This window comes from Sardina pilchardus, chromosome 20 (assembly GCF_963854185.1).
Source record: "Sardina pilchardus chromosome 20, fSarPil1.1, whole genome shotgun sequence".
Lineage (NCBI taxonomy): Eukaryota > Metazoa > Chordata > Actinopteri > Clupeiformes > Clupeidae > Sardina > Sardina pilchardus.
The window spans coordinates 17,426,945-17,444,642 of NC_085013.1; the positions used below are offsets into that span (position 1 = coordinate 17,426,945).

At 46.7% G+C, this 17,698-nt stretch overlaps 1 protein-coding gene across 1 annotated transcript in view; it reads right to left on the reverse strand.

Annotated features, from left to right (window-relative positions):
* Positions 1–17,698, reverse strand: part of akt1 (v-akt murine thymoma viral oncogene homolog 1) — a 56,594-nt gene that overhangs the window by 8,939 nt on the left and 29,957 nt on the right. The window contains exons 3-10 of the mRNA XM_062523723.1: positions 11,584–11,712; positions 8,792–8,903; positions 7,226–7,349; positions 6,323–6,454; positions 5,918–5,983; positions 4,936–5,004; positions 4,584–4,709; positions 2,319–2,447 (exon numbers count right to left, since the gene is read on the reverse strand). Of these exons, the coding sequence (XP_062379707.1) occupies positions 2,319–2,447; positions 4,584–4,709; positions 4,936–5,004; positions 5,918–5,983; positions 6,323–6,454; positions 7,226–7,349; positions 8,792–8,903; positions 11,584–11,712 (887 nt within the window). The remainder of the gene's footprint in view (positions 1–2,318; positions 2,448–4,583; positions 4,710–4,935; positions 5,005–5,917; positions 5,984–6,322; positions 6,455–7,225; positions 7,350–8,791; positions 8,904–11,583; positions 11,713–17,698) is intronic.

Sequence of the window (17,698 nt, forward strand, 5' to 3'; positions counted from 1 at the left end):
TGAGATCACCTTCCCTCACATCAGGACAATGGACACACACACACACACACACACACACACACACACACACACACACACAGAGAGACCTTCAATATCAACAGGCTCACATAAAATACTGTAACTCTTCAATGAATATACGTATTAATATTTTATACAAATGTAACACAAACATCAACTTGTCCTCCCACACACACACACACACACACACACACACACACACACACACACACACACACCAAACACTTAAACACCTGCTACAGTGCCAGGATAGCGGTATGGAGAGAGAGAGCCCATAAAATGTGTGTGTTGGGGTCCAGCGGGGAGCCTGGCGTGGGGTCCAGGGTGGAGAGAGGCCCACGTGGCGCGCCCTGAGCCCAGGTCAGGGGGGAGGAATGCCAGGCAGCTGTGTGGCACAGGGCCCCCTCAGCACCCAGCACAGCCCACAGCCCACAGGCAGCTGCACACGCCCTGTACTGGCCCTCTTCTCATGGGACGGAAGCTCACGTTTCCCTACGAGCTGCCAAGCACACACACACACACACACACACACAGACACACACACACACACACACACACACACACACACTCCTTAACATACACATACACACCACGACCACATCCCTCAACTCACTCACACACACTACAATAACTGCCACACCGCACTCCCTCAACGCACTACACACACACACACACACACACACACACACACACACACCCCACCACCACCACACCCACTGCCCCCCAAGACACACACAGAGACACACACACACACATAGACATCATCACCGCCCACCCCCTGGGCAGATTCCATAAGGGGGCTAAAAACAACGAGGCGGCAACTGTGTCAACATGGGCACCCTTCTCCCGGAAAACATTCCTCTGAGAGTGCGCGCACACACACACACACACACACACACACACACACACAATACCCTATCATGTTACACTTAAACGCATGTCATACCTGCACGCCATGGGGACTACCACACCCTACTAATGTGGCCTCTTGAAAATGGGGTGTGGGTGGCTATGCCTTGGACACACACACACACACAAACACACACACACACACACACACACACGTCTCTGTGCCACAGGTCTCTTTGGTGGGATAAACCATTACATATTGGGCAGACATAAACAAACAGCTGCTATAAGCCCACACTTCCCCACACACTGCACCAAGTGGGCATGCCTGGTCTGGTCAGCTCTAACCAGTACCCACACGCTCCACGCTGGAACCTTCTAGACTAGAGCAGTCAAAGTGTTGCACTGTGACTAGGTTCCTCCTCCCAATCCCTAGCTGCTGAGGCATACCGGTCAAGATAGATATAGAACGGAGAAAGAGAGATGGAGATAGAGAAAGAAAGAAAGACAAAAAGAAAGAAAGAAAAAAGTAAGGAAGAGAGAAAGAAAGAAAGCTGTATGGAAGACCCTCTTCTCTTTCTCCACTCGTTTCTTCATTCACCCCTTCCCTTCCTTGGTGCCCTGCGTGCTGTTTCATGACGCTCACACACAGGAAACCTGAGTGGTCCATGTGAAAGTTAGCATGGGGCTGAATGAGTGAATACTTCAGCAGGACACGCGGTGTGTTCCTCCATGTGGCATGTAAATTATGAATCAAGGGGGAGCCAAGTGAAACCGCCTCTCCATTACACCTCACTATGACAACGTCCAGCCAGCTCAACTCACTGAGGATGACCAGGAAGCACACACCAACACCCTCGCTTACAGTATGACCCTCAAGGTCATCCACACCCAAGATGGAGGCTGATCCCAGAACAGATCTCAGGTGTGTGCTCTCGTGGCCTCTGGGTGAGATTAGCAGCACTGATGGTGGAGGAGGAGGGAGCGGATGTGGCCCTGAGCTAGCACAGCTGCACTGCACAGGGACACCCTCTCCTGGCTCAACACCTTACTGGGTACACTGGCCATCCTGAACCAGCTCACCATGATCCTCACACACACACACACACGCACACACACACACGCACACGCACATGCACACGCACACACACACACACACACACACACACACACACACACACACACACACACACACACACACACACACACAAACACGCTTCAAGTTTTCAAGGTCATTGGCGCAGGTGCTGAGTCCGGAGCCAAAGGATCTGGCCCTGATCTGGCCCTGATACCTGATCCCGGATCAGTTAGCACATCCCTTCCGGACCCCGCCGCGGGTCTCTGGGACAGACTGTGAGATTCACAAGTACCAGAGAAGGGACCAGATGTGGGCCTGACTGGACAGGGGTAGGGTCAGGGGCCGAGTGTGTGGACGGGGTGGTGGACTGTACCTCTGGGGCCAGGTACTCGGGGGTTCCACAGAAGGTCTTCATGGTGGCGCCGTCTGTGATGCCCTCCTTGCACAGGCCGAAGTCCGTGATCTTGATGTGTCCGTCTTTGTCCAGCATCAGGTTTTCCAGCTACGGGGAGACAGGGAGGAGAAAGAGAGAAAAGCTCATTCCACTGCAATGTATAATAATAATATATATTGCATACGTTATACTGTATGTATATTTCAGTAATACAGATGATAGAGATGTAAAGAAGATAAGGATGCAGTTGCTATTGGCTGGGGACTTCCCACAGTGGCCAATCAACAAGCAAGACAAACTGACATCATACAACATGACGCAGGATACAGCAACAATGCACAACTGGCTTGAGCCAATCGCAACTCAAACAGAAGTGGCCATTTCAACCTGTCCGTTGTGGGTCACTGATCTATGACCTTTCTGTCTCTACAACAGCGGTCAAGACTCCTGGTAGACCAGCCACGGTCTAGTGGTTCAGGCATAGATATGCTACTGAAAGTGCTCTGAGGAATGTGTGTGTGTGTGTGTGTAATATGTAGATGAGTGTATGTGAGTGTATAGTGTACATATGGACGTATGTGTGTGTGTGTGTGTGTGTGTGTGTGTGTGTGTGTGTGTGTGTGTGTATGGCCTGTGACTAAGCGTTTGCAGCTAGCACCCCCCGCATGCGCTAATATTGTCCCGTGTCCTCTGGGCTGAGGAAAGTCACCTGGCAGCTGTGAGGCCCACGTGGGCCAGTAGCAGCAGCAGCAGCAGCAGAGGCCAGCCACACCCCGCACCTCACACACACACACACACACACACACACACACCACCCACAGCCCCACAGTCAGCAGTCAGCACATCCTAGCGGCCTCATCCTGCTACCCTGGCACTTTGGCCAAAACCTTAGCAGCCTGGGAGCTGAGCTCATGCTCCCAGATAAGGAGAGAAGACGTGTGTGTTTGTGTGTGTGTGTGTGTGAGGAGAGAAAAAGTGTAGGGTGTGTGTGTGTGTGTGTGTGTGTGTGTGTGTGTGGGGGGAGGGCAGGGGAGAGAGAGAGGGAGCGAGACAGAGAGAGATGTAGGAGGGAGGGGTGGTAGAGAGGGGCTGGAGAGAAGGGTGGGGGAAGAGTGTGTGTGTGTGTCTGTGTGTGTGTGTGTGTGTGTGTGCGCGCTGCTGGAGCTTCGGTTTCATCATCTGGAGGAAATGGGGGCAGCGGATTCCCCCCCTAGCCCCTCCCTCTGCCCCGGTCATCAATCACACGCCGGCCCGACTGGCGCTCTGCTACAGCTGATTGCCTGCTGGACAGGACAGGACAGTCTCACAAGAGGAGCACAAGCCCCCAGCAGCACCGTCCAGAGCCCAGCACACACACACACACACACACACACACACACACAAACCCACGCCCAAGTGTGCTCTCTCTCCGCCTGCCGTCCCACACAAATCTTGTCCAAAGTCACACACACTGCTGTTTAAAGAGTTTGTGCATGTGTTTCTGTTTTTATTTGGGAGAGTAATGCATGCAAAGGTGATAACATAGCAGACATCAAAAGAGTAAGCACAATATGCAAACTAAATATAAATCTGAGGTGGCTGCTCTTTTGCGTTGGCCATGTTGGAGTCATCAGTCAGCTGTGAGTTTGTGTGTGTGTGTGTGTGTGTGTGTGTATGTGAGAAAGAGAGAGAGACTGAGAGAAAGCGAGCAAGAGAGTTTGTCAGGTGTGTGAGGGTGTGTGTGTGTGTGTGTTTTAGTGTGTGTGTTAGTGTATGTGTGTGTGTGTGTGTGTGTGTGTCAGGCCCAGCTGCTATGGAGGTCTGAGTCAGGACATGGCTGAACGGAACATAGCCCAGAAGCTGGCCTGCGCCCCATGCAAATTGCAGCCACGCCGCAAGACCGCAAACAACAAACAAATCGCCTTTTCCCAGAGAGGCACAGAGAGAGAGAGGGAGGGAGAGAGAGAGAGAGAGAGAGAGGGAGGGGCAGTTATGGGTGGCTGAGAGGGTGAACTGCAGATGTGCAGACTCAGCGAGCAGGACAAGGGGCAGTGGACTGTGTGTGTGTGTGTGTGTGTGTGTGTGTGTGCGCGCATTGAGGAGGAGAAATGAGACTAAGACCCGCACACACAAAGACATGGGTCACGTACACAAACATTCACACATACACTCATACGAACACGCCCTTATACACAAATGCATGTTGATGAACACACACACAGACACACAGACACAAAGACACACACACATCAGGAGATTGACTACCTTCAGGTCCCTGTAGACCACATTCCTCTCGGCATGCAGGTAGTCCAGCGCCGAGACGATCTCTGCCCCGTAGAACCGAGCGCGCTCCTCAGAGAACACACGTTCTCGCGAGAGGTGGAAGAACAGCTGCGGGGAGGAGGAGGAAAGAGAACAACTGGCTTGACTTCCTCAGTTCAGATCAGCTCTGAGCTGATTCACACCGTAGGCAACATTTTAACACTGCACTCTGCCCTGGAGACCCTTCTTATTAATGCACACTCAGACACTAATAGTTGCTTAAAGAAGTCAGCATAGTGAGATCATATTTTGTTGCCCTTGTATAGAAAAAAAAGTCACAAGTGGATGTGCTCACCTCTCCTCCGTTGGCGTACTCCATGACGAAACACAGGCGGTCGTGGGTCTGGAAGGAGTATTTCAGGCCCTGAGCACAGGAGGGAATCAACAATAGAGCTCAATGAAACACAACCAATCAGTCATATATTTACAGTTAAGCCTTCTAGTGCCAGCATTTATGTGAAGAAAACTTTCTTCCCAAAACATTTTCTAAAAATCATTTTATATTTTGAATATTTGAATCTTATCTTATTTCTTTTATTCAAATATTTGGGTTGTTTTGCTTGTTTATCTTGTACATCACAGTGCTTTCTTTTAATGTTCGCTACCTACTCAAATTTATGAAAATGGCCAAACACAAGTGTGCACAGCCCCAAAGCACTTCTACCAAAATCAAAATGGCGTTGGCAACTTGGGCTACACCCAGAACCTCACAAACAGCTCTTCATTAACCACTGGACTTGTTTCCTTTTCGCTTCTACTCTGGAGTTCTTCACGGCAATAAAGTGGCAACAAAGCAGAGAGAGGAAGAAGAGCCCTTCAGTGGAGGGGGCGCACAGAGGAACCACTTGAGACAGGACGCTGCACGGATTCAAAGACGACTCGGTGAGAAACACTGGACACAACTTCACATCTCTGAAGGCATCACTCAAAGCACTGCACACAGTCAACTCCATCGTCCAATCAGAGTGAGAATCATCAGGAAGAAGGCGGGGAAAAGAGGCAGCAGGTGATGGGATTGACATACTAAATGGTCCTCTCTCCCTCCATCTCTCCCTCACTCCCTCCATCTCTCCCTCTCCCTCTCTCTCTCTGCCTCTGGAAGCGCTGCTCAAGCGCTCCTAAAACAAAAAAACTGGACGCGGGAGGCTGAATGGCCGCTCAGAGGCCAGAGAGATGATGAGAGGAGGCGTGGGCATTCACGGGCCTGCTGAGCACTCATTCATATGGTGGAGTGGTGGGCTAGTAAGGGGGGGGGGGGGATGAGAGGAGTCTCTCACCGTCAAGAACGGGTGCTTGGAGTTCTGGAGCACTCGGTTCTCTGTGAGAGTGTGTGCCACTTCATCCTGTGAGAGAGAGGGACAGAGAGAGGGAGAGAGGGAGAGAGAGAGAGGGAGAGAGAGGTAAAAGTTTATGAGAGTGGTGTGTTTCACTTACATAAACACATAAACACACATTGACACACACACACACACACACACACACACACACACACACACACACACACACACACAAACACACACACAAACACATACTGCTTTGCTTCCTTCGGTCTCTATGCCCCAATTAGGTCACTCTTTACTCACTTCTATGCAAACACACACATCAACATCACCCCGCCCCACACACACACACACACACTAACCGCTCTCTATTTCAGTATGTGGGCCCTTGGCCCTACTCACTTTGGCCACGATGACTTCCTTCTTGAGGATCTTCATGGCGTAGTACCTCCCCGTGGCCTTCTCCTTCACCAGGATCACTTTCCCAAAAGTGCCTTTGCCCAGCAGCTTGAGGTATTCAAAGTCATGCATAGTCTGTGTGGAGGACAACAACAACAGCAATCACAAACAGAGAAAACAAACAAACGCTAAACAGTAAACAAACAAATAAATTTACACGCTATGCTCAAGCACACCTTATTTGGCAGGTGTGAAACAGCAAGTGAAAAACAGAAGCAACCCATGCGGTGAGATGGGACTCTGTATTGTGATGATGCACGTGAGCCCTTAGTGACGCTTTAGTGGCAAGAGATGCCACCACAACATTTACGCCGTCGCTGGCGTGGACTGGCATGTGCTCTTCCTCTGATAGCTGGGTGAGTGGGGCGCTGCTAGGGCACACCGACCTTTGACCCTGGCTTTGAGGAAGAAGGCTAAAAACGGGGTGTGTGCATGATATCCTATCTGCAGCTGTGTAGAGCAGAGACCCTGAGCACAGGCATGTGTGTACTTTGCTATGAGACTGATGGGGACATGCTATCTTGTGTTAAGCTGTGTGTGTGTGTGTGTGTGTGTGTGTGTGTGTGTGTGTGTGCACGTTCTTGTGTCTGTAGGTACACACACATACATGCTGCTCCTCCAAAATCAACAATGTACTAAAAGCAGTTGGTAGCATAGCAAGTTTATTTTATTAATGTGCTGTGTCTGGTCTGTTGGGGCCTTGTGTAAAACAATGCTGCTGTGTTTTTCCAATCACTGCTTTGATATAAATGAATGTAAACGATACTAACGATGATGCAAAGCTATAGGGATCAGCTCAAGCAGTAGCGATCAGATCATCTAACTACGCCAGGCTGAGCCACTCACCACTTTGAGGCGTTTGGTCAGATACATCTCCATGTCCATGGGGTCCGGTTCCGACTCCATCATCTCCTCCTCCTGCTTCTGGAGGCCGTCCGCCACCGCCTGGATGGCCTTCGTCCACTCCTCCCTGTGCAGGTGGGGCGAGGTGGGGAGGAACAGTCAGATCACAGACCACAGAGGAAAGGGTCACCTTTTCCCAATAAGGGTAATGAGCACGATTAAGATCCTAGTTATTATTCAGCATCACTGAGATTGGTTTTATAAGAGAGAAGCTGAGGGGTTGTGAGTGTATATTACTGCGTCAAAGTATTCTAGAAGTGAAAGTGTTCATTTGTGTGTGTGTGTGTGTGTGTGTGTGTGTGTGTGTGTGTGTGTGTGTGTAGAGGCGGACATCCCGGTTCAACAGGGTAAAAGTCCTGCCATATATTCTTTCTACCTGTGCACTTAACACAGGTGATATCACTAATTACCTGATCTACCCGGCTGCTTATTAGGATGAGCTGGTTTACTAAATAGTTGGATCAAATACTTGGATGGACTTTTACTTTCTGAACCCGGGATGTCTGCCTCTGTTTGTGTGTATGATTTGAATAATGTAGTTGTTGACCCATGTCGAAGTAGTAGCAGTGAGTGTGTATGGAAATATGACCAAAGGGAGGGAGAGGGGAGAGAAAAATGTAAAGCTCCATTCACACTGAATGCAACAAGAGACCACATCATGTTGATTACAGGCGAGATGACAACTGGTGATGTGAAACATTGTGCATCTCAGAGCTATGAAGGGCAATAGAAAAGAAGTGTGTGTGTGTGTGGGGAACTGGGGCTATCGTGGGACTTGCCTTATCTGAAGGGAAAGTTTACAGAGCAATTGGACTTATTTGTGGACACTTCTCTATGTCTACATAAATACTCACATATCTGTATGTCTGTGAGCATTTGTCTGTGTGACTTGTCTGTCTGTGTGTATAAGAATATACTGTAATGTGGTCCTAGGCAGTGTGGTCTAACATTTATATCACAGTCTAATTTGAAGTAAGGAACAGTAACGATATGTCACAGACAGCATCTGCTTTTCATAAACGTTCAATATAAATGCTATGAAGAGGACAAGCACGGGTATGGCAATTGTATGACAGCTAGTACTGTATGACTACGGTTTTTGTGTCTGCAATCCAAAACAGTTTTTTGAATCATCTCGGTGTGCACGTTTACTTGGCCACACTGATTCCCTGGCCAGAAACACTACTGTACACCAGTATGCCTTTATAGTCAAACTTCATAGCTTTAAAGGGAAACCCATATAATGTTTATATCTTCCATCCCCATCAGAATGAACACTGATATTAATAGCTGAAGTATGGACATGGTTTTCTACACATCCATCCTCATGTGTATCAGGGGCACACGGATGTGTGTGCAAATCTGCGTGCCTGAGTACTGGTGTGTGTGTATGCGTGCAGATGTGTGTGTGCGTGCATACTGTAGTTGTGTTTGTGTTCTTTTATGGTGTATGCGTGTGAGTGAGAGAGAGAGAGAGAGAGAGAGAGAGAGAGAGAGAGTGTGACTGACCTCTCCTCGGGAGTCTCCACGTGGAAGGTGCGCTCGATGACCGTGGTCCACTGCAGGCAGCGGATAATGAATGTGTTGGGCTTGGGCCGCTCCGTCTTCATCAGCTGACACTCTGCAGCGGCGCAGGAGCCCGCGGCCAGCACAGGCCAGCAGCAGCAGCAGGACACAGGGGGACACAGGGAGAGCAGCGCTCTTAGACTCATTTATCTTTATCGCCACCCTCTCTCTCTCTCTCTCTCTCTTCCTCTCTCTCTCTTTCTGTATCACTCTCTCATTTTCTCTTGATCCCCTCTCTCACACACTCTCCTTCCGATCTTGGTCTCTTTAGGTGTTTCTCCATCACTACCTGTGTTTTTCCTTTCTGTTACCGTACCGTTATTGTTACAGTTACCGTAATGCCACACAAATGCAGACCTATCCATGCTATCCATCTGCAAAGCATCGAATTCAAACAGACAGATACACACAGAGACAGACACACACGCATACACACAGACACAGACACACACACACAAACACAAACACACACACCTGCTATATAACAATCCTCTTTCTCCATCACAAGCATACTCACACCTGACCTACAACACACACACACTCAAACACACACACACACACACACACACACACACACACACACACACACACAAGAAAAGGAAAAAGAGAGGGAGAGAGCAGAGCAGGTGTAGTGTGAGGTCCACAGGAGGCTCAGAGAGGTCTCTGTGATGCACCACTTTCTTATGAAACTAAAATAAGCCACAGCATGACACACTTACTTACACAAGGTTAATACATACACTGGATCTAACATTAAACAAGGGTTCTAAGTTCTAAAGCATTATGGCCTGTACAGACTACACGAGAGTGTAGTAAGAGTGGCCACATTACAAGATCATCTATCGTAGCCTTATCGTCGTGTGTCGTCACAGTTTCAGTGTCAACACGGGAGTCGTAGGAGATTCCCCAAAAATTATGACATGCTAGACTTTTGGTCGTAACGTCGTAGAATGTCGCAGACAATAAATCGTGGGTCATTGAACATGTCACATCGCAAGACGCCTCCTCCTTCAAACGTCGTTCCTGACTTTGAATATTCGGACACGACAATGGAAATTTGTCGGCCACGACAATCGTGGCAAAATCGGGCTGAAATCGTGTAGTGTGCACAGGCCATTATACAGTGCTCTGACGGTTTCTCTCTCCACTCTAACTCATGAGGGCCTTTGTCTTCATTTGATAGGTTATCTTTTTTATCTACATGACCAAATGTCACAGCAATGCAAAGTGATGATTTCCCATTCTGGCTGGTGTACTATACAGCATGTCCTCCCAGACAGCATGTCCTGAGCAGGGTGGACAGACATTAGGAGCAGACCGCCTCTGCCCATGGCTTGGGCTAATGACTAGGCTGCCTCCTGCCTCCCCCTCTGACAGGTAGAGACAAACAGAGCTGAGCTAACAATTCAACTCACATCACAAGTTTACTAAACATCTGTGGCCAGCAGACGGCACAGAGAGAGAGAGAGAAAGAGAAAGAGAGAGAGAGAGAGAGAGAGAGAGAGAGAGAGAGAGAGAGAGAGAGAGAGAGAGAGAGAGGAAAAATGAGGCATTTGGAGGTTGGAGAGAAGGCCTGGTGTCAGGAGCAGAATACACACACACACACACACAGACACACACACACACACAGACAGACAGGCTGGCTGTCGCAGAGATGGAGCATCTCAGCGTGGGACACCACTGAGCTCCAGCACGGCTCATCAGCGGAGCAAAGACGACCAGCAGACACAGCCGTCTGCAGCTTCTCCATCACACACACACACACACTCACACACACACACACACACCAGAACTCCTCAAATAGACACACACATACTCACAAACACACACACACTGACACCGCTCAAACACACAAATACCAAGTACAAGTACCAAGTACGGACAGACTGACACACAGACACACACACACACGCATACACACATATGCGCATACAATGCCCACATACACATGCAGTCCTATACACTCGGATACAAGCATTAAGAGCCACACACACACACACACACACACACACACACACACACACACACACACACATACAGGCACGCACGCACGCACGCATACTCACATAGATAAATAATTCAGATCAGGCACTTAATAACCACAATAACTCAGGAGTGTCAGGAGGAAGCGTTTTGTTTAACAAACAATATGCTGTCTAATTAGCGTGCTCAATCATCTCCACAGAGCACAGCACAGCTCCACTCTGTTCTGTCTGCCTGGTTCTGCTGAGCCGTGCCATCTAGAACGTGCTGGAACGTGACGGAACATGGACAACACGTGCAGACATATGCTTGAGGTGTGTGTGTGGGGGGGGGGGGGGGGGATAGAGGATGTTGACTCTCTAGGAGTTTTGATTCTCGGTAGTGAAAGTGGGGTGACTATCATATTTAATATGAGGGGTTGCCTTTCAGTGCTCCTGTTCTGGCTGCATTAACGCTAACACTGCACTATGGCACTACACCTGTTTTGGAGTGGAGATTTACAAGAAATGGAGAAAAAAAAATCAAATGGACAATCTAATCACCAAATTCTTTCAAAATGTTTCTTCCCTTAAGGATAATCTTTTCAAGGTTTGATAGTACGGAGGACACAGTAAGACTTATCACTGTGTGCTGCTGTGTGTATGTGTGTGGGTGTGTGTGTGTGTGTGTGTGTGAGTGTGCGTGCGTGCGTGCGTGCATGTGTGTGTGGGTGTACTGAGATGCGAGCTGTGTGAAGTGTCAGCTTGACTCACGGCCCACGGAGAAGTTGTTCAGAGGCGTCTCCAGCTGATCCACATCTTGCGGCCGCTCCTTATAGCCGATAAACGTACCGTCGCTCTTCAGCAGGAAATACCTCGGCCGCCAGGTCTTGATGTACTCTCCTGCAGACGCAGAGAGAGAGGGAGAGAGAGGGAGAGAGAGAGAGAGAGAGAGAGAGAAGTTGAGTCAGTGTCCAGAGTCACGATGTCATTCCAGTTGTTTCCATAGTTAATGGGAGCAATGGGAATAGTGTTGCTCATAGAAACAGAGACGGAAACATCCCATCATGTTCCATGCACAGACCACAACGCTTACAGTAGTGCACCATGTCATGTGACCCTCATGGTGACCTGTGTGTGTGTGTGTGTGTGTGTGTAAAATCAAGTCCATTTGGAAGTGTGCTACTTCCATGGCGCTAGTGTGTGAGAGATGACGAGCTGCTCTCTTCCCCTCTCTCCATCACGTTCCTCTGTGTGGGAGGGCCACTGCTTGTTTCTGCTGCTTTGACAGGAGTCAGACAGACAGCCGTCGAGAGCGCAGAGAGTAGGAGTTGGAGGCTCAGGCAGGACCCCCTCCACTGATCCATCTGTGCCGCAGCCTACCAGCACCGAATGACACCACACACACACACACACACACCCACGTCAACCCCCAACCTAACAACATGGTAACACTTTATTTGAAGGGGTCTACATAAGGGTGTCATGTAACCGTCATAAGAATGACATGACACATGTCATGCACATTAATGACACATTATTGATGTTTATGACTGTTGTCATAATGTGTCATTCGGTTTTTGTTATGTCAAGTTGACATTGTTTGAGCGTCATCATTATGACAACTTGACATTAGGCAAGATGACATTATCTGACGGTATCTTTGTCATGACAACTTGACATTAGGCAAGAAAATGTAATCCGTTTACAATATTGTCATGACAACTTGACATATAACTGTGTTTGGCCTGACTTATCTTCTAGGTTTTTTAAATGATGAGCCTGAACAATTGGCTGTCATGACACCATTATGAATTGGTCATGAATACTTTTCTTGACCTCAACTACAGTGGTACAGTTTTGACTTGTCATTAAGCTGTCACAAAGAACTATTACTGACCAAAATAGTTTTCTGACAGTGTCATGAATGCTTACCTCTGACCTCAAGTACAGTGAACCATCTGAGATGTTTCCTGAACATGTCACGAAGTGTCATTACACTGTCATGTAGGTTTCATTTCTGTACATTTTACATTTCTGGAACATTGAGTCTAATTTCAAGTATAATAACAACAAACACCATACTCAAGTCATGACTTCAAAGAGTTTATTTCAGCAATGAATTTTGCTAAACCATAATACATTGTAGCACCTCGTTGCCATGGGTAGCTATCCTGAGTTCTTTAAAGTATTAAATAAACAAATTAATCCAAGCGTTCATTCATCACCTCTATTTGAAATATAACCACTTAGCTTAGTGATCCCTAAATTATATGCAAATTCTATTTACTCTTATTTACACATTCATCACATATGCATTACACTCAATCTTCAATAGTTTTCAATAGGCTAACTTTCAGTTTCAGGTATCAAATGTAATACAACCAACATCCAAGCAAACAATGTTTTTCTTTTTCATCAAAATAAAATATCAAACCCTATACTATAGCCGGCAGTTATTAAGTAAATAAATAAAAAATGAGTAGGCTACCCAACCAGCTGTCAGAGTTCGTGTGGCAGGCCTGTAACGTTGCTGGTGTGCGTTGAAGCCTAAAACCAAAATGGCTCTTTCACGCCACTCCAGCACATAGCTCCGGCAGCGCAACAAAGAAAACTCAGCGTGTAGGCTAGATGTCATGGATGGACCAGATGGACAGAAGTCTTCAGCGAGGCTCTTGTAGGTTCCAAGAGAGAGTGGCCGTGCAGGCTTTAACGCAAAGTCATTGACAAGTCGCATCGTGCTAGCAGCTAGCTAGGTCTTGCTGACTAGCTGAAGGCTTTATACTCGTGGGAAATTCTCGTCTCGAAGTTTTCACTTCCAACACAACTTCACCGTCTAGCAGTAATGTTTAAGTAAGTGTTATACCCACTAAACACAAAGGCTATATTTGTTTTAGGCTGCGGTAAACCTTTCCCTCTCAGCAGTCATTCTCCCTTCTTCTCCCTGGTGTTGTTTCTTATTTCCTGATTACCCTTGACCTCTAGCTGAATTCTCATTGGCTCAAATAATACAAATGTAACATAAACTACACATTTCCATCCTTTTCACTTTTAGAATCAAAACATAATATCTTGACAACATTTCAGTAACTAGGAAATTATAAACAAAATATATTCATAGCCTACCCATAGGCCTTCTGGAAACGTTGACTCTTGTGCACGCAACTCATGTTTATTAAATTTCATGGTTATGCATTGCTTTAGATTAATATATTTAGTTTATAATTTCCTAGTTACTGAAATGTTGTAAAGATATTATGTTTTGATTCTAAAAGTGAAAAGAATGGAAATGTGTAGTTTGTTACATTTCTATTATTTGAGCCAATGAGAATTGACCTAGAGGTCAAGGGTAATCAGGAAATAAGAAACAACACCAGGGAGAAGAAGGGAGAAGAAGGGAGAAGACGACTGCCGAGCGGGAAAGGTTTACCGCAGACTAACACAAATATAGCCTTTGTGTTTAGTGGGTAAAACACTTACTTAAACATTACTGCTAGACGGTGAAGTTGTGTTGGAAGTGAAAACTTTGAGACGAGAATTTCCCACGAGTATAAAGCCTTCAGCTAGTCAGCAAGACCTAGCTAGCTGCTAGCACGATGCGACTTGTCAATGACTTTGCGTGAGATAGCCTGCACGGCCACTCTCTCTTGGAACCTCCACGAGCCTCGCTGAAGACGTCTGTCCATCTGGTCCATCCATGACATCTAGCCTACACGCTGAGTTTTCTTTGTTGCGCTGCCGGAGCTATGTGCTGGAGTGGCGTGAAAGAGCCATTTTGGTTTTAGGCTTCAACGCACACCAGCAACGTTACAGGCCTGCCACACGAACTCTGACAGCTGGTTGGGTAGCCTACTCATTTTTTTTTTATTTATTTACTTAATAACTGCCGGCTATAGTATAGGGTTTGGTATTTTATTTTGATGAAAAAGAAAAACATTGTTTGCTTGGATGTTGTATTGCATTGATACCTGAAATTGAGAGTTAGCCTATTGAAAACTATTGAAGATTGAGTGTAATGCATGTGTGGTGAATGTGTGAATAAGAGTAAATAGAATTTGCATATAATTGTGAGATCACAAAGCGAAGTGGTTTTAAAGAACTCAGGATAGCTACCCATGGCAACGAGGCTCTACAATATATGGTTTTGCAAAATTCATTGCTGAAATAAACTCTTTGAAGTCATGACTTGAGTATGGTGTTTGTTGTTATTATACTTGAAATCAGACTCTATGTTCCAGAAATGTAAATTTACAGAAATGAAACCTACATGACAGTGTAATGACACTTCATGACATGTTCAGGAAACATCTCAGATGGTTTACTGTACTTGAGGTCAAAGTTAAGCATTCATGACACTGTCAGAAAACTATTTTGGTCAGTAATAGTTCTTTGTGACAGCTTAATGACAAGTCAAAACTGTACCACTGTAGTTGAGGTCAAGAAAAGTATTCATGACCAATTCATAATGGTGTCATGACAGCCAATTGTTCAGGCTCATCATTTAAAAAACCTAGAAGATAAGTCAGGCCACAGTTATATGTCAAGTTGTCATGACAATATTGTAAACGGATTACATTTTCTTGCCTAATGTCAAGTTGTCATGACAAAGATGCCGTCAGATAATGTCATCTTGCCTAATGTCAAGTTGTCATAATGATGACGCTCAAACAATGTCAACTTGACATAACAAAAACCGAATGACACATTATGACAACAGTCATAAACATCAATAATGTGTCATTAATGTGCATGACATGTGTCATGTCATTCTTATGACGGTTACATGACACCCTTATGTAGACCCCTTCAAATAAAGTGTTACCCAACCCTCACACACACACACACACACTCACACCACTTGAAAACAAAAACTCCACATCTCAGGCCGCAGGAGAAGGCCAAGCCGGAACAGCTTACGTCATCACAAACAAGCAAACAAACCAAGCCAAACGGAGTGGAGGACACAACACAGCGCCATGACAAGACGAGCAGGCCTGATTATGTACCGCAGGAGAGCACGAGAGGGTGAGAATGAAGAGGGGGGAAAAGTGTAATTTATTTTTAATTACGAGCGCTGGATATTAACCCCATGCTGAGCTGGAGCAAGCTGTCCCTAATTGCCCCATTTCCTGTCGCACACTTGCTCCGAACAAAAAAAAGTCAGAGAGGAATATTAGTCAATCCAGACGTCTGTTCCTGTCTGCAAGACACAGACTTCCGAGATTAGTGTGTACAAACAAACACACGCCCACACACACACCCTGCCAGCCGCCGACCTTCAGCCGCGTTGGTCCGGTGGTCATGACCCAGAGGACAGAGGTCAAGCTGAGAGGGTGCAGGCCAGGGGCCCGTCAGACCCGCTGTGACGGCCTGCCATGTGAGGCAGTGCAGTGGCTGACAACAAGTCTAGTGAACCATGTGAGGAGGATGTGCTTGAGTCTTAGTGCTCGGCTCTGGCTCACTTGCAGTCACACGTCTATAAGGATGCCCTCACGCTGGGGATCCCCTGGGTCTCAACACACACCATCTCATTGTGCTCACATGCGCCATGGAAACCACCACTCAAATAGCAGAACGGACCCAAGCTGGCCAGCGTCATGTGTTAGCGACCACTAACCTGTATTCTGCTGAGACCCTCAACACTCACTCACATTTGATTCGTTTATGTAAGTCTGCTATATGTCCATGTGATTCTTACGTAAGCTTATTAGCTTGTGTTGGCAGCCTCTCAACAAGCTCTCGGAGGTTGTTTAGTATTTGTTTGTTGTCTAAGACATTTAACGCCCCCAGCCTTTAAAACGAGTCATTAAAGCCCATGCCTAACATGCCTGACATGCCTGGATTGAGAGAAGAGATGCATTTCATGTCTGTGGCCGCACATGAGAGATGAATTGGAGTTGCCCCGCCGCACCGCTATCTGAACTGCTTCTCCACCGATTTACAACTGAGCGATACACCTGTTCCGTGTCGCAGCTCATTTCGTATGATAAAGAGCTGTAGTGCATTAGTGCGAGGCTTTCGTCTGTCGACAATTTAACACCAAACCGTTACAAATGGGGCGCAAACTACCAGCAAAACACCTGATTTACTGCAACTGGTTAAGGGCTTGTGTGTGTGTGTGTGTGTGTGTGTGTGTGTGTTTGGGGGGGGGCACAAACATCTGCCCTAACCAAAGCACCGTATACTTCACACTTCAATTTGCAGCAGATGCCCAATATGTTATTACTGCTGTTGCCATTTTTCATCGTGGCACGAGGGGGAGATTTCTCACACTGGCGTCTGTTCTGCGGCGTAAGTATTTCTCCGTAAAAGCCTAACTTCATTTAGGAATTAGTTCTACTTTGTCAGCCCCTGGCGTACAGTGCTTACAGCTCGGAAACACCACTGCTGATAGCACACACCAGATTGGATTTATTCATCAGCTGTTTTGTCCACACACAATGCTGATATATCTCCATTCTGAGTTGGCTTTGTCAAATATCAGCAACTTATACATGACACTTCAAACATTTATAAATGACTGTATGGTAATGAATGACAGCATTGTATGTGTATTATTCTGGATGAATAGAACAGTGCTAAACAGAATCACTTCATTCAGATAAGATTCAATTCAATGAAAAGCTTTTAGCCTTCCAACCCTTTTCATTTTCTTATATCTGTTGTATTTTTATTCTTTTATGTTTTATTTGTTGTACTTTGAGAGCAAAGATTAAACGGAGTCTAACTCCTTATTTGTTTACCCAAACCTGGCCAATAAAGCTGATTCTGATTCATCCAATTTCCACTCAATTAGGATTACAATCCATATAATGATTCTGGCTCATTAGATCCTCATGCGACGTCAGAAGTCAGAACACTCTGGGAGAGTCTTTACAGAGACGCCGTT